General features: G+C 44.9%; 1 protein-coding gene and 1 long non-coding RNA gene across 5 annotated transcripts in view; one reads left to right on the top strand and one right to left on the bottom strand.

Annotated features, from left to right (window-relative positions):
- IRF2 (interferon regulatory factor 2) overlaps nucleotides 1–17,649 on the top strand; it is a 74,301-nt gene that overhangs the window by 26,174 nt on the left and 30,478 nt on the right. For 3 of the 4 annotated variants that reach the window (XM_057505087.1, XM_036894121.2, XM_036894122.2), the window contains one exon: nucleotides 11,641–11,733. In XM_057505087.1, coding sequence (XP_057361070.1) covers nucleotides 11,647–11,733 — 87 coding nt within the window. In that variant the 5' untranslated portion in view covers nucleotides 11,641–11,646. Of the gene's footprint in view, nucleotides 1–2,561; nucleotides 2,638–11,640; nucleotides 11,734–17,649 lie in introns of all 4 variants that reach the window. The other variant, XM_057505086.1, reaches the window with a different exon arrangement.
- Nucleotides 343–10,351, bottom strand: LOC118916847 (uncharacterized). Its single transcript, XR_005026562.2, has 3 exons — nucleotides 8,623–10,351; nucleotides 2,577–2,648; nucleotides 343–1,901 (listed from the first exon to the last, which is right to left on the bottom strand). It is a non-coding gene; the product is annotated as an uncharacterized LOC118916847 (long non-coding RNA).

The raw sequence follows: 17,649 nt of genomic DNA, 5'->3' as shown, positions 1-17,649 counted from the left end.
AGCCACACTTCAGGTGTTCGGTAGCCACCTGTGGCTGGCGGCTGCTTTGTTTCTTGTTGGTCTGTGTGGATACAAAACATGTCCAGTATTTCTGGACAGGCTGGTCTATATTTACTGGGTGCTTGCTGGCTGCGAAGTGCAAGACTACATAGATGTGCATGTCAACATAGGCAGCAATGTGAACACAGTGACCAGCTAGAAGGGAGTGTTTGTCTCAGGGGAGTAAGGCACACAGAAATGAAACAAAGACTTTAAGGCTGCATAAAATACATGTTACAGGCTGGGTGTTTCATGCATCAATGAAAATTTGTAGTTGGTCACATTAGTCCAGGAACAGATGGCATTTGAACGATCCGTAAAGGGCTCGTTGGCTATTTCCAGACCTTTCTTCTGGCTCTAGCCTTTTATTTCTAATTGCCCACCCAACAGCTTTTTTTGGATATTCCAAAGATATCGTGAATTCACCAGACCCTAAACCAATCTCAGTATTTCTCCACTTAAACCCTCCACATTCCCTGGTGCAGAGAGTGGCGTTACCACCTGCCTGGCCTGAAGAAGGACAAAAGGAGGTCACAAAAGTTCAGATCAGTTTGAGAGGGAAAGGGGTCAGAAATTTAGAAAGAAGAGCCTGGTGGCCTCTGTGTTTCTCTGATCTTGGAGGCCAGATCGCCTGCTGGGATCGATGAGCACAGAGGTGAATTACAAGGAATGTGAGGGTGGAAAGATCTGACTGCTCCTGTGCGGACCAGGAGCTGATGAGGGAGGGGCAAAAAATGACCTGCAGAGACTTGGGGGCCCAGGGGAGATGGTAGGTAAGCCCACCCTGGCATCACAGTTACGTGGGTGGCATTCAGCCCATTCATGAATTTTTCACATGAGCAAAGAAGAGGGAGGCAGTGAGACCCATGTGGATGGAGAAGTGGTAGGGCAGCTGTGTTGGGAGGAGAACGGAGCAGAGGCTGGGCCCTGCAGGGACATGGCGTGGGGAGGTGGAGCTCATTGCGCAGGGATGGACTGTCTGGTCCCGGACCCTCTCTCAGAAGAGTGCACATTGGCATAGACAGAGCACGATCCATATACCTTCAGGGGTAACTGCCTGCATGGAGAACTCCTGTTCTCTTTAGGCTGCATGGAGAACTGTTTCCTAGAATGACCGTTGGGTCACCTGCAGTATTGAAACCCAGCAATATATCTTGGTGTCTTTCGAGCACACACATGGAGGCCTTAAGCCAGTTTCTCTGTCTGCTTAGAGTCTGATGACACAGTGCAGGTTGCTGTCAGAGGCTAAATCACACTGTTTCAGGTACCCCAGTAGTTTGTGGTCAGAGATAGGGAAATTTCTGTAAAGAACTTACGGTACTACCTTCTAGAAGGATATAGAAAACATGCCTAGTAAGAAAATTGTGGGTAGGATGGTGAATATACAAAACTCTAATTTGGATGACTCTCTGCATGGGAAACTTGCTCCGTGGTAATTGAAGGGCATTTTAGAACACTAATTTCACATGTACTTATATTCCATTTATGACTAAATCTCTTCACACTGAGCTCCTCGTTTTTCCAAGATCAATGGGAGGTGTTTATTAAACATACAGGATCTGGGGCCATTGGGCTAGTGGGTATGGAATGGCAGCGATGCCCACATTTAGCTGCATATCAAAATTGCTCTAGGGTAGTAAAACAGGTTCCTGGTTCCTAAGCCCTGGAGATTCTTATTCAGTAGAACTAGGGTGCGGCCAGAGACTTTTTCTTTTAATTCCCCAGGTAAGAACCCTGTGCAGGCAGTTTTGGGATGCTGGTAAAAGTGAATAGAAAAAATACAGCAAAGTATAAATATGGGTGATGATATATCAAGGGTGGTCATTTACAGCAATCCTGCTCCATCACTCAAGGTTGGGTTCCTGAAAAAAAATCCACATATTAGGGGAACTCATAGTTGAATAGTTAAGACTTTGAGGAAAACTGTGCTAGAGACTAAAATTCTTTAGTGAATCTATGACATGCATCTTTTTAAAGTTCAGTAAAATAAAACAATAAGTACATGTTATGAGGACTACATCAGGGATGCAATGGGTATCACACACTTGACTTCCATTGCTTATTAACTCCCCTGAAGTTTACTAAAACTTTAAAAAATTGGTATTGCATTAGTGTGGACGATATGTACACTGAGAGACCTGTGTCTGCTGTGCCCAGCACTCTATCCAAATGTTTAATGTCTTTCTGCCTTCATGACTGGTGATTGTTGACTTCCTTCTCCAGGGTCCCACCAGAGTCTATAGAGGCATTTGAATACTGTAGGTGGAGAAGTAGTAAATACAGCCAAATGGGTAGGCCCCAAGCCCCCGCCCTGATGTACAGAGTCATATTATCTTAGCACTGAGTGTGATATTCTGATGCCAAGCACATGCTGTTTCACTTCTTTCAGGCATTTCACTTCTGGCTTCCAGGAGTCAGTATAGTTCTAAGGGTTTGCTTCTTCTCGCCTGCCTATATCCTTCTCTTCTGCTTTCTGCTTTGCACCATTACGTCCCCCGCCACCCGCCACCCACACGCTCCAGCATCTGTATACACACCTGGGCAGCAGTTAGCCTACTGCAACGCTTTTGATACTGTTGACCACAGGACCAACATAAGGTAATGTAAACCTGAAACAGAAGGTTAATAAGATAATGCTTACTCTTATTTGGAAGATTCTCATAGTTTCTTTCCTGTATTCTTGTATATTAAAATTAAAGTGCTAACCTTAAAGATCTAGTAATGCTGATCTTCATCCAATAAACTGGTTTCATGACCCCTGAATAGGTTGCTAAACACTGTTTGGAAAACACTGATGTAGAGGTTTTTGGCATATTCTTTGGAGTCAGGCAATCTGCAGTTTGAATCCTAGCTTTACCACTTAAAAGCTCTACAGCTTGGAAAAGTGCTTCATCTCCTCTTCTGTGAAATGGAGGTAAGATACCCTACCTCAAATAGCTTGTTTGAAGATTAAATGAAATAATGCACGCAAAGCACTTGGCCTACTGTCTGATACCTGAGAAGCACTGGTATGAATGTGACATTGATGATGATTTGCAATTTTCACCTCCAACTTCCTGTCAATTCATGTAATTTTTAGCTGAAACTCTACATTTGCTGGAAAGGTACATACAAGTCGGTGTGGGGAGTGTAGAATGTCATGTAAGAGGAGCTTGCATCTTGGGAAGTTACTGTATATCCATAAAACATTACTACTGGAAATTGCTATTATCTTCCTACGAGTGTGTCACCACTTGTGTTTTGTCCTGCGCATTCCCATAGCCACCCCTCTGGACAGAGCAGTAGCTTCTAGCCTTGCTTCTTGCTTCCCTTTGCCCCTGTATAGAGGGCTGCTTGGTTCACGATGGTGAAGCACTGTGTTTCCGGCACGGCACATTTTGACAGATTGCATAAACAAGCCCGTCTAGCCGGGCATTTGAGATCCTCCAAGAAGACCTGGGTTCAAATCTTGCTTCCTCACCCAGGGGCCTGGGGGACTTGGACATGCTTTTGTTATTTTTCAGTTATCTTTTCAGGTTATACTTTTCCCCGTCTCTAAAATGGGGATAATAATAGGTAACTAGTTAGGGCAGTTGTGAGGGTTGGAGATGGTTCATGTGAAGTACCCAGCCCTTGCCTCTCACGAGCCAGCTGCGTCTTCCGGAGCTTCCCGCGTGCTGGTGGGTAAGTCAGTTGCTCTGTCTACTCGAGCAAACAGTCTAACTCAGTCCTGCTTTGCTCATTTATTCCAGCCTTTCCCTGGCCTGGCTTGCTTGCTCCTTTTTCTCTGCCTAGGAAATTTCCTCCCCATCCTATAAGCTCTTCCTTTACCATGACGCTTCCCCTTACAAGCCCATCTGATAATGATTTATGGATTCCTTATGAACTAGTCACTTAGTTGGCAGTTAATCGCATGGCCTTCTGATCTCTTTTGCAGTCTTTCATTATCATAATTATAGTATTATTAGTTAGCTTTCTGTGATTGATGTCTCATTCCCCCAGTTGACTTATTAATTCCTTGAGGGTAGTGATCATGTCTTACACATCCTTGAGGCCTCTCTGGTTATTCAGCACAGCTCCTCGCAATAAACTGTGTTTGATAAATATTTGTTGAAACACCGGATGACTAGATACGGCCAACGGTATGTGCCGTAGGAGAAGAGGGTCCAGTTCAAGTTGTGAGCAAAGGTGGAATGGATGAAAATAGATCCGAGCTAGCTTTTGTTGGGAGGGTAGCATTTCCGTAGGTTGGTAAGAGAGGTGGGCACATGGCTGTGTCAGGGGGGCCAGCAGATGAGAAGTGCCCTTAGGCGTACGTTTCAAACAAACGCAGCTGCAAAAGAAGTGGGACTGCATACTTCTGCAGTCAGCTTCCGCAGCACAGGCTCAAACGTAAGCCTCGTCGTTAGCATCTCCGTTCCCATGCCTTTGTCTTCACCCTTTCCCCAGTTGTGACCTCTCTCCTGTGACCCTGGAACAGGGAACTGACGAGCTGTGGGACCACTGGTGGAAAGTCTCAAAGTTTTTCTCTTGAAGATGTCTTTATTTCCTCTTGGTTCTTGACGGAAATATTCACTGTTTATAAAATTTTAAAATAGCAGTTATTTTCTTTCAGTACTTTTTTTTGGGGGAGGAAATAAATTATGTCCTTTTATTAAGAAGTTTGCCATTTCTGGTAATGCTAACAGTTCTTTTTTTGTCTTCCACAAATGTCTCGCTTTGCTGCTCTTAATTTTATACAATAACCATGTCAAGGAAAATGATTTGAAATTTAAAGTAACTTTAGCTTACTTGTGCATACTAATTCCATTCATGAATTACTTTGAAAGAAAATTTTTAATTAGATAAATGCAAAAAAAGTTTTTTTTTTATTTAAGAAATTTTTTCTTTCTGTACTTTTAAGATATCTTTCCATTGTCTTCTGTCTCCCATTGTTTCTGTTGAGTAGTCACTGTAAGGCTTTGGGGTTTTGTGGTTTTTTTTTTTTTAAGTGGTGAGTCTTTTTCCCTCTGGCTGTTTTTAAGAGTTTTCTCTATATTTGTGGCTTAGTGTACTACACTATGCCTATATATGGTTTTATTTTTATTTATTTATCTTTTTGAAGTTTGTAGGAATTATTAAATCTGTGATTGGAAGGTAATTGCTATCATCTCTTCAAATATTGCTTCTGCCGCATTCTTTCTCTTGTCTCTTGGGAACTTCAAACTACCCATATTTTAGACCTTTTAAGTTCTAAATAAGATCTGCTGTGTATTTAATGTTCTTTTCTTACATTTTCCACCCTTTTGTTTCTAAGTGCTTCATTCTGTTTATTTTCTGACTTGTCTTCTAGTTCACTTATTTGTTTGTTTTTTCAGTGATGTCCAGTCTATTGGTAAATCTATCCACTGAGTTCTTAATTTTAATTATTTATCCTTTAGTTTTAGAAGGTCTGGTTTCTTTTAATAGTTTTCAGGTCTGTACTAAAGTTTTCCATCTTGTCTTTTATTTCCTTGAACATATTAGGCACAGTTATTTTAGAGACTGTATCTGAAAACATGTGGTATCTGTACATCCATTATATCTGTAGAAGACTTTTGTCTGTATCCCTTGGGTCTGTTTCTGTTGTCCATTATTTCCCTTGGTTTTCTTTCATTCTTTTTTTTTTTTTGTCTTTTATCCTTGTATTCCTAGCTATGTTGATCGAATGCTGGCCATTGTATATGAAAAACTCCAGAAATAATATGAGTTCTAGGATAGTGTGATCTTTCTCAAGATGTGATTTACATTTACTTCTGATAGTTCCAGATCACTTTAATCTGGTCAGGGATTGATATGATTCCAAGTTTTATTTGTTTTGTTCCATTTAGTTTTAACTTCCATAGTGCTAGTATGTGGGTTTTCCAGGACTCCTTTTCCTAGTTGGGCCCTGATCTTTTAATTCTGTAGAGCTTTAATGTGTCAAGAGCACTCCTCAGCCTCTATGCCTGCAGCCTCCTCTTCTGGAGTCAGCAGATGTCCCTGGGCTGGGAGAACGCCCCATTGTCAGGCTTCCTTCCCTGGGTTTCTTTCTTCCCTCAGATCTTGCCCTCCTAATTCTTTACTACCCTTTTAGCTTTCTGATGCTTTTAAACAGTTTTATAAAGGCATGTTTTCTCCAGGTTTCTTAGTTATTCACCATGGAAGTTAGGTTCTGAATTACCTATTGTATCATTACCAGAAGCACCCCCCCTTTCTCAGGCAAGGATTTTATTACCTTAAATCTAGCAGGGATGTTTAGAAATCTCTAGAACAGAACATTAACATGATTTAAATGATATTTAAGAAAGATTGATATGTCAGGGATATGCAAAACAGAGAGGAGTTGGGAAAGGTTTAGTAAGAAAAACAGTTAAAAGAGCACCGAACTAAGTGCTTTCTAGAGTAAGACGAAAGCAGACGTTAGGATTTCTAAGCCTGGGCATTTCAGACAGACCTGAATGAGAGCCTTGCCTCCGCTGCTTACCAGCAGGCTGCCTTTGAGCAATTCCCTGTCTACCCCCCTTCTACAGTATGGGGCAATAAAGCCCCTACCTCCTAGGGTTGTAAGAGTTACATAAGAAACTCATACAAAACGCTGGTTTTTATGTGTAGCATTTAGCCATTGTTCTTACTGTTCCAAGATCCAGACTTCAGCTATTTAGGTCAAAATTCAAGATCACTGTTAATGGCACCGATCAGGCCTGTGGCATTGTCAGCTTCATGGAGGACTGACTCTTCACTTTCTGTGAATCACAGTGAACAGCTTGCATGTCTTTATGCAGCATGCCTGGCACCAGCAATGTTCTAAATACCGGCCATGTACAGAATTGATTTATAGCCCAATGTCATGGTTTTGAAGATGATCCCAACCCCAAATCTCAAAGGTGTAATGATAGGTGATTTTAGAAAGTGCCTTTGGCAGGCTCGAGGGTAGATGATTCATATTGTAGGTTTATGGAACCATAAAATTTTAGCATTTTGTTCTTAAAAACAACCCAGGGTACCAGAGGAGACATTTACAAAAAAAGATAAATCAGATTATGAGCCTTCATGTTACAAAAGGACTCTTAAAATCATAGGTAACCTCAGAAATTATCTCTTTGAAACCTCTTATTTACCTGGATGATCAAAGTGTGGAGCAGAGAGATTGAATGACTGGCCCAAAGACACACATGAGAAATGGCAAAATCAGGAATGAAACACATGCCCCAATTTCTGGTGTATTTGGTTCTCTTGGCAAAAATAGGACCTCTGTGTCTTCTTTACCTAGTTCCCTGCTTTCTTAAACCCTGCTCAGATTTCATGTGGCCTGGGTATTGGTGCTCACGGGAAACTTGCCTTACAGAAGGAAGACCCATTTATCACCTTGAATTTCACTGATAGAAGCTAGAAAAAACATGCCGAGTTAGCATCTTTTCTCAGTACTCTGTCCTCTGACCCATGGTGGCTGTCACCCCAGCCTTTCAGTCTCTGGAAACGTAATTTATTTTTAGTGTCAACTATATGATGCATTTCTGGTGCTAGGCTCAATGTAGAATCCACAGAAGCAGGGGTGCAGACTCATCCTCTGAGAGTCGTGAGAAATCTATGCCAAACTGCAACCTTTTTCATTTGTGTCATGTGGCAAGACCCCTGGTAATTCAAGACCTGTTCGGTGTGTAGGAGGTGGGGCCAGGCTATAAAATCAAGTAAAAAAAAGGAGGTGTCTTCATATGAAAAAGGGTTAGCTTTTCATTGTGTATCATCGGGGATGTCCTAGCTATTTAAAAATAAACAGAGAATCCAAATACGTGAAGACCTTTATAACAGAGTGTGCTGTATTCTGGTGTGTTTGCTATATTTGCTTTTCCTAAAAACCTGCTTATAATTAATGACAGTCCTGATAAAAAATTGAGAAAAAATTTTATATGTGTGATTTCTGTCGCATTTTGGCTACGTATGCGATAAACGTTGAAGTTCGGCTGGGCTTCATTCATCCGTACTAGAAAGACAGAATGTGTGAAGACAGGATGGACCAGCTGATAGATGGTACAGTGGGATCTGACCCACTGAGACGGATGGCAGAGGTCTGCCTGCTGGAATGACCAGACTTTGCAAGAAGTCACAGAAGAGCGAGGTGACTCAATTAAAAACAGAAGGTAATGTAGAGCCTCGTTCCTCAAAGTGTGGTCCAAGGATTTAGGACTTTTTAGAAACAGAGAATCGCAGGGCTCACCTGGACATTCAGAACTGAGATTGGTATGTACGTTAAAGCTGGTCTAGATTTTGTAATCAGCTCTTACCTTTACTATTAACAAAATTGGTCATATTCATTCTCATAAACATCCAGTTTTCTGTTCAGTCTTGGGATGATTACCAAAGTACTAGGCATGGTTTTCCTGGCTTTGCACGGTCTGCCTGCCTCTGTCACCCTCCTTGTGGCTGACTGGCAGCTGGCCCTCCTGCCCCAGGCCCTTTGCAGCACCTCCTCTCCTTCCCACTGCCTCAAGGTACCTTCCTTTACCTCTCCACCAGGTTGAGCCCTGTTAACGTGATTGAGATCACCTTCTGTAGTAGTTTTCTAGGGCCAGATTGTGTGGCTTAAAACAAAAGAAATGTACTCACAGTTCTGGAGGCCAAAGTATTCGTAGGGCTAGTCTCCCTCCGCGGCCTCTAGGGTGGATCCGTCCTCGCCTCTCCCAGCTTCCGGGGGCTCCAGGCCTCCCTTGGCTTGCGGCTGCCTCACTCCAGCCTCTGTCTTCACGTGTTCTGTGTGGGTGCGTGTGCCCAGATTTCCCTCTCCTTATGAGGACTTTCAGTTTCTGTGAGTTCTGGTCACAACATTTTTGTCAAGGGATCAATTTGTACTCTTACATTGTGTGTGTTTCTGTTTAAAGACTCCTTTTTAATTCGTGTTACTGATTTGCTCCTGTTGAACTCCTAGCCCCCAGCACTACATCTCACGCCTGAAGGAGGGTCACCAACGCACATACTGGCTCCATCAGGCCCGTCGCCACCTTCCTGCTCTCAGGAGCAGTGGACATCACTTGCGACAGGCCACTTTTGGGGGCCTTTTTAAACCGCAAAACCACCAACAAAAACAGAAGACTCAGAGAAGTGTTGCCCCAAATAGACCGTGGAAAGGACATTTGTTTAGAGGGTGAGAGATGAAACAAGGCAGAAAGTCTCCTGCGCCGGGAGCACATGCCTTGGACAACTTAAATTTCCTCTTCTTTGTGAATGACCATGACAGCGGCCTAAGGACTGATGTGGGCGTTACAAACACATTTCAGTGAGTCGGGGGATTTGCATATGTAGCATCCACAAATGATGAGGGTCCTCTCTGTCTCCTCACATAGGTTTTCCTTTTGAAAACAGAAAGCTTTTTGAAATATTTCCAGTGACTATTTTTTCCAGATGAATTTTTGGTGAAAAACGAGCAGGAGAAAATACGTTATTATAATGATGAGTTGGAAGTGGGGCATTTATGCATCCCCACCGTTTTTCCATATTGCTAAGCTTAGAGCAAGTGGCCACAGTATGTCCCTAGCAGTTCTGCCGCTCAGGAGGTCCCTGCAGAAGACCTTACAGCTGCCGTAGCGACACCGCCTTCTGCTCCTCTCTCCACTCTCTTTACTCCTTCAGACCTCGCTGCTCCACTCCGCGTCCTGAGATCTTGGGAGGGGCGATCTGACTGGGCTTGGGTACCGGCTTGAGCAGAGCCTTCCCATCAGCGACTGTGTGTAGTGGCGACAGCTTTTCCTGAGGTCCCCGGAGCGCTCCTGTAGCTCCTCTAGTTCCGCATGCAGGGCTCTTCTTTCCTGGCTCCCGCTGGACTGGGACGTCCTGCCCGGCAGGGACCGCCTTACCTTTCCCAGTTGCTGGAGCATCGTTCTCGATAAATGATCTTTAAGTGGGTGGATGAGTGACTGAGTTGAGCAGAATGACTGGAGACCCACTAAGAGCAGTTGTGCTGGGGGCTCTCTGGGGACTGTCCCTGAGGTTCCTGTTACTTTTCCCCCAAACAATGGTGACCTGAGACTGCACGAGCGGACGGAGCGAGCCTGTAGGGGCAGCCCACGGTGGCTGAGCTTCAGAACCGCCCAGTTCCTGTACTGAACGTCTGCGTGGAAGGCAGCATGTGGGCTTTGCAGGATTATAGAAAAGCTATCCGAGGTGGGGTCCCTACTCTAAAAGAGCTTACAGTTTGGTTAGGAAGAGAGGGTGTAGTAGCTGGGAAGTTTATAGTTAAGGGAAGAGCTAGACAAGAGAAAGGGCAGCACGTATAGCTGCCCTGCAGCAATGTTTGCTGTTCAAATGAGCCGTGTCAGATCTGTGAGTTTTGTGGGAGGCAGGGAGGAGGGATTCCTTCAGGCTGGAGTTGTCTGAGAGCCTTGGAGGCTGGGTCGGGATTGGCAAGGCCCAGAACACAGGAGCGGAGAGCGGGATCTGAGCGAGGCGCAGGAGCACCTGCAGCTATGAGTGGAGCAGAACCGGGAGAGGCGCACAGGGGGAAGGAGCTGCAGGGTTTGCTTCTAGAATTGCCTCAGGCTCTCCGGGTGGGGCGTGCGGCTCCACATGGTTCACAGAATAGTGCTTGCACCCTGGCGTGAACAGGGGCAGGGCCTCGAGGGGACCGGCAGGCCTTTGTAAGCAGGAAGAGAGTGTCTCGACTGCCTCAGCCCAAGTTTATCTGAATGGAACTCCCAGAGCTCATCCTTGGAGGAGGAAAGGAGAAGAAGAAGACAGAGCCGAGGCTCACACCCCACCGTCCATGAAGTCCTGGCGAATGGAGGCTCAGAACGGCATCCGTTTCGCTTTTGAATCCCACATTAAATTTAAATTTACGTGCAAATACCCACTCTGGGTATTAGGCAGACAAAAGCAAGACAATCTAGAACTGTATCAGGAAAGGTGGGAGAGGTGTTAAGCAGGCTGATAGAGGAAAGGGCTTTAGGCAACGAAATGATTTTCAGAGGGAGAGTAACTTACAGGCAAAGGGAGGACAGTGCCAGGGCAGCGGGGGAGGACGGCAGAGAGGAATGAGAGGCCGCATCAATGAGAGCAGCGTTGAAGCCAGAGCGAGATGCTGGGCGCCCTGAGCGTGGACAGGTCCCATCAGCAGGGAATGGCTGAGGGTGAGAACCTCAGACAAGTGAACTGGTTCCTTCAGAGCTTGGACGTGCTAACGCGAGGAGTTCAAGGCATTTCTGCAGGGCAGACACCACAAAGAAATGAATTGGCTGTGATAAGTCTTTCCCAGAACCGTCTGCCTGTGGGCACCCTTGGCCAGGGCAGGGGTAGGTGAGACCTAGCTTTAGGCAGGTCACTCACAGGCGGCTGGACCCTGGAGCCAGCTGAGCTTCTGTCAGGCCAGGGCTCTTACGTCCCTGGGACCTCTCAGTTAAGAGCTAGCCCGTCCTGTTCGAGACGGCTCCTGGGAAATGAGCGGAAAAGTCGCTGGGGCTGATGGCTCTGGGCTCCCTGAGGACTCTCCCCAGCCTCCGCCCCCATGCACACATGTGTCGTGGGGTTTTGAGGACGGGGCAAGAGTGGAGGGTCAGCAGGGGTGTAGAAGTTCACAGCGCAGACGTGACAGTCAGCAGCAGAAATGCCTCATACTGTGTTTGTCTTCTGCAAAAGGGCACCATGCCGGTGGAGAGGATGCGGATGCGCCCGTGGCTGGAGGAGCAGATAAACTCAAATACAATACCAGGGCTAAGGTGGCTTAACAAGGTAAGCGAGATGGGTGCCTGTGTGTGTGTGTGTGTGTGTGTGTGTGTGTGTGTGAGAGAGAGAGAGAGAGAGAGAGAGACACAGAGCAAAGATGTGCACTCTCTTCTTACTAAAAGCATGTGCCGCTCAAAGTAAAATTTCTCTTTGTGTTCAAAATCTTATGCCTATTAATTACAAAAACCAGAGCAAAAAAGGTCATAAAAACATCAAGTTACATAAAGAAGACTTTAATCATCATCTCAGACTGATGTCTGACCTTGAGCTCATCTTTGGTATTTTATTTTGGACGACTGTTGATGGGCAGCTTCTTGCTGTATTTTTCCTTAAAGACTCGTGGCCTCTCCCTTCTCTAACTTCCTTTCCTCCTTTCCTGACTTCCTAGGATTAGAGGACATGGACGCTCTAGAGCTTTTACACTGGAATGGAACACACTGATTTTCTTTTCAGTATCCTCTTGGTGAAGAAAACTTTTTGTTTTTGTCTTAAAAAATATCTTCTCTTTATCATGAAGCCCTCTTTGTGTGCCAGCTTGTCCTAAAAAGTAGTCTGTCATTTACAATACTCTTTCCCCGCACACACATGTATACATAAATACTCCCTTACTTTGTCAATCTCAAACTCTTAATTTATTTGGTTCTTACCTGAAGTAAAAATAAAGAACCCTGAAAATATATAGCTACAATGTAGAAAAGCAACTACTATAATCATACCTTTCTTTAAGAGGGGCCATGGGAGTGGTTTCTCTCCCACTACCAGGAATATCACAATTTTTCTGAGCAAATTTTTTTGTCTTCGACCTCCCCCCTCATTTTTAATCTCAAGGAAATGATGAATAATTGAGTTGGTCAGGCTGTATCTTTGTATCATGCGCTCAGAGCTTAGAGCCTAATGTGGACAGCTTCTAATGAGTTAACTGTACAGGATATTGCAGCGTAACTTTTTCTTTTTTTTACGAATACAACTCCTGGATTTATCTGATCTTTTCAGATATCTCCCAGATCTCATTTCTTTTTGTTCTTTTTTTCCCTCAGCCAGTTGTTTTTCCAATTATCTTAAATTAATGGCATTGTGTTTTAAATGTACAGTTGACCGTTGAGCAACATGGGTTTGAACTGCACAGGTCCACTTTTATACATGGGTTTTTCCCAATAAACATATTGGAACATTTTTTGGAGATTTGTGATAATTTGAAAAAAACATTCCCTTTTCTCTAGCTTACTTTATTGTAAGAATACAGTATGTAAGACACACACAGAATATATGTTGCCTGTTCATGCTCTTAGTAAGGCTTCTGGTTAACTGTAGGCTATTAGTAGTTAAGTTTTGAAGGAGTCAAAAGTTCTACGTGTATTTTTGACTGCACAGGGGATCAGCAGCCCTAACTCCCATGTTGTCAAGGGTCACTGTATCTGTTTCAGTGAGTCCTTCCTGAAAGAAGGTGCAAGATGAAGTTAATAGAAGTAACTTAAGTAAACCATATCCTCTTTTCATTTGACCTGTCATATACCTTAAGCTCTTATTGCAAACTCCCTGACAGGTCTTATGTCAAAAAAGGAAATAACTTAAGTAAATCATATGCTCCTTTCATGTGATCTGTCTTGTACCTTAAGGTCTTATGCCTGGACTGGCAATATCTTAAGGTCTTGAGGTCTTTTCCAAGTTTGCTTTCTCTGTCATGTTTTAGATTTGTATCCTGGAGGGGCTTCGTAATTAGCCTTGTTCAGAGAAACAAACAAGAAATCAGGTGGCACTGTGGCCTGCTTGGTGAGCAGGGGCCCACATGGAGGTCTAAGGAAAAGGGAGGTGATAGTCAAGGAGAGTGGAAAGACATAGGCTGCTGAATAACAATGATAAAGGGAATGATAAAACTGACATTTATTAAGTGCCAGGTATTCCTCTACACAAGTCACATGCATTAACTCATGTAATACCCAGTCTGGGGTAGATACTGTTATTTTTTCCATTTTACACACAAGGAAACTGAGGCACAGAGAGGTTAAGTAGGATTCTATTTTGAAGAACAAGATTAATTTAGAGTGTGCAATTAAAGCAAATGTTCCTGATTTCTGAAGAGAAGTGAGTTGTTCGCTTTTGCTTTTTTTAAAACACCTTCACCAGTCCTGGCTGGCTTGATGCAGAGGCGATCTTACAATGTCACCGTGTCTCCTGTACCAAGTAGAGCCTTGGCAAGTTGCAGTTCGTCATCCTTTGGAGTAGTTGAATTGTACCCCCCTCCAAAGATACAGCCACATCCTAGCCCCCAGAACCTGGGGATGTGACCTTTCCCTCTCTGCCTGGGAAAAGAACCCATGAGCCAAGAGCCGGTTGGGTGCAGCTCAGCAGCGAGAAGGCACCGAGGGGGACTCCCAGGAAAATGGTCTTTCAGATGGAATTAAGATCCTGGTATGAGATCATCCTGGACTATCTGGCTGGGCCTGTCCAGTGACAAGTGGCCTTATAAGAGAGAAGAGGAGAAGACACACCCGCAGAGGGGTGGCCCTTGAGGCAGGAGGCAGAGACTGGTGGGACGCAGCCACATGCAGGGAATGCCTGGACCACCAGGGAGCTGCAAGAAGTCAGGAAAGGTTCTCCTTGGAGCCTTTGAGGGAATGCAGCCCTGCTAAGCTCTTGATGTTCGATTTCTGGAACTGTCACAGAGGAAATATCTGTGTCTGTCAGCCACCGGGTTGTGGCAGTTGGTCACGACAGAGCTAGGAAATCCGGGCACGCTCGAGCGTTGTTTCCTTCCCGGGACTCTGCCCTGAGGCACCTGTCCTTGCATCCACTTGACCGTGCTTTCCTGGTAGAGGACCCACAAGTAAGTGGATCCCTCGGCCTGCAGCTGAGCGCTCAGCGCCTCTCAGGTGGCTCTCACTGCTGGGCTTCACCCAGCTCACTGGCTCTCGGCTCGGGACTGCTTTCTTCCCAGGCAGCGGGGGAAGGAGACGCCTGTGCCATCCCCAGCTCCTCCGCTAGCTCTGGGCATGAGGCAGGCAGGAGGGAGGGCCTGCCCTTGGCTGCAGCTGTGGTGCCCCTCTGACAATAACAGGCACAGGAGCGGGGCTGCCCGCGGGCCCCAGGGGCCTGGCCGGAGCCTGCGTGTAATTGGGTTCGTGTGGCTGGGGTCGTTCGTGCTCTCATTGTCCCTGTGATGGCACCGGGACATTTTTCCTCCGTACCTACACCTCCACAGGGCGTCTTTTAGAAAGGTTCCTGCCAAGCGGCTTGTTGGCCTTCTTGTGTCCACAGAAATATCTAACTGAGACCCTACTATGATTTCCTTCCCGTCCATAGCATTCTACCTACAATTCCCTGCTTGTGTTTTTGAGTGGTTTGAGGTCATTCCAAAATCTCTTCTCCCACTGAAGACTATTGTCACTCGTGGGCCTTGTCACTCACTGAAGCCTCCGTTGTGTTGGGAATGTGCTGGTGTTTACAGTGACATGCTCCGGGCTGGAAGTCCCTGAGGGTAGGCGCCGCGGCTATCCTGCGCGCTGGGCTTGGAGGCACTGGGTAAATACTGTTCTGTGAACGCCGGATGTGTGATGTGTGCTTGGGGAGCAACCTGGGTAACTGAGTCTTTGCTCTGCTAAGACAATTAGACCGAAGAACCCTGGGTTGGCCATTTTCACGTTCCTCAAATGGACAGCCCATCACACCCAGGACATTCTTAGTAAGAGACAAATAGGTGGCTAACTGGGGCCTTCAATTTGTTCCCGTCCCTTACTCTCAGTACCTTTGTGGGGGGGAGGGTGGAGATGGAAGGTGACCTTGGGATTCTTCTGACAGCAGCAGTGTAACTAGTGCATGACAGGGGCCTTGGCCCACATCACATACTTTTTATTAGGAGTATTTGGAAATAAACATAGTCTGTTTGAATAGTCTAATGACTAGAAAGAATAGTACAGGAAATTCCCACCTAGATTTTAAATTCATACCTCAACTTAACAATTACTAACATTCAAAAAAAAATTTGTGTATGTGTGTGTGGTATTTTAAAGCAGCTCCCTGGCCATGTACATCTCTAAGATGCAAGAACATTTTCTTGTGTATTCACAATACCGTTACCAACTGGATAAACAAATTAATAATAATTCATCTGAACTTTTTAATGCCATCACTGCCCTGTTCATATTCGGAATGCCTCAAGTAGTCCCTATGTTATCTTTTTTATAATTTATTTGTTCCATCAGAATCCAGAGAAGGTCCACAGGTTGTGTTTGGTTGTTCTGCCTCAAAGTGTCTCCTGACTGTGAACAGCGTCCTCTCCTCTTTCTTGCCACTGACTTGTTGAGGAGACTGGGTCAGCCCTGGAATTGTCCAGAAGCTTGCTTGTGGTTTCCCTGGGCCATTTCTTGAGGAAGGGAGGAGGCAGCCACCTCCAGGGCCATGGTCTCTCTCGTGGCTCTGACTGCTTCCCACTCCTGTTACCCACGTTCTTATTTCATACTGAACATCCGCCGGGACTCAGTGCCACGGCTGCTCCCCACGCACGGGAGATCATCAGTTAGTTCCTGCCCTTTTCTGCTCTTCACTTGGAAAGTAGGGTTGTGCTTATGTAAATATCAGGCCGTCTTAAAACAAGGTAGGGAGTCCAAACAAAAATAGCAAGCTAAATTGAAACATCAGATAAATATTGAGGGAGAGAAGAGGCAGAAGGAGATAAGAGAACTGGTTTCCACTTGGGACCAAGGTACGTCTGTCCTGCATTGCTCAAGATGATCTTAAGTGTCCTTCACAACTCAGGCTTACCTCTCCGGCCCTCAGATGGGCCGAGATCTCCGTGTAGACACGCGTGGACTCTGGTAGGTGTGGTCCTTCCATGCGCAGTGTGTACAGTCACTGCCTGGGTGCACTGGACAGTCAGGGCTCCTGACAGCTCGTACTGATGTCATGGAGTCTGCACAGACACAGAAATTCGCCATCTCTGCCCCATACAACACCACCTATTGGCACAGTGTTTACTGGTCAGAATCTCTCACTTTTAAAACCATCTTACCTTCTTTACCTTTCCACATGGTCTTTAAAAAAAAAGATATGTGTGATGTGCATTATTAGTGGTTTCTTTTTTTTTCTTCTTGTAATATGAAAAACTAGTCAAACGTTACATGTATTTTTTTAAAAACTGTTTTAATCATTAAAAAATATACAATTCACTGGCATCAAGTACATTTACAGTATTGTGCAACCATTACCACTATCGAATTCCGGAACTTTTCCTCACCCCAAAAGAAAACAGTGTACCCATTAAGCTGTCACTCCCCATTTATTTTTCCCTAGTTCACAGCAACCACTGATCTAATTTACGTGTCTATAGATTTGCCTTCTCTGGATATTTGATATAAATGGAATCATTCAGTTGTAGCCTTTTGTGTAAGGCTTCCTTTGCTGAGCATCATGTTTCAAGGTTCATCCATGTTGCAGCGTGTCAGCGCTGCCTTCCTTTCTGTGGCTGAATAACACCCCATTTTATGCATGTGCAGCCTTATCTGTTGATGAATTGACAGACATTTGGGTTGTTTCTACCCTTTGGCTGTTGTGGGTAGTGTTGCTATGAACATTCGTGCATAAATACTTGTTTGAACACCTGTTTGTAAGTCTTTGAGTAAAATTACCGGGTTGTGCGGTCATCCTGTGTTTAACTTTTTGCAGAATGGCCAAACCAATTTCCACAGTGGCTTTATTATTTTATATTCCCACCAGCAATGCATGAGGGCTCCAGTTTCTCCACATCCTTAACAACACGTATTATTTTCTGCTTTTTCGATGCTAGGCATCCCAGCCGGTGTGAAATGGTATCTCGTTGTTTCTGTTTGCGTTTTGCTAATGGTTACTGATGTTAAGCGTCTTTTCTTGTGCTTCTTGGCCATTTATTTATCTTCTTTGCAGAAAGGTCTGTTCAGGTCCTTTGTCCAT

The sequence above is a fragment of the Manis pentadactyla genome, chromosome 7 (assembly GCF_030020395.1).
Source record: "Manis pentadactyla isolate mManPen7 chromosome 7, mManPen7.hap1, whole genome shotgun sequence".
NCBI lineage: Eukaryota > Metazoa > Chordata > Mammalia > Pholidota > Manidae > Manis > Manis pentadactyla.
The sequence above is the reverse complement of the archived record's forward strand: the minus strand, read 5'-3'. Positions and strand labels throughout refer to the sequence as shown.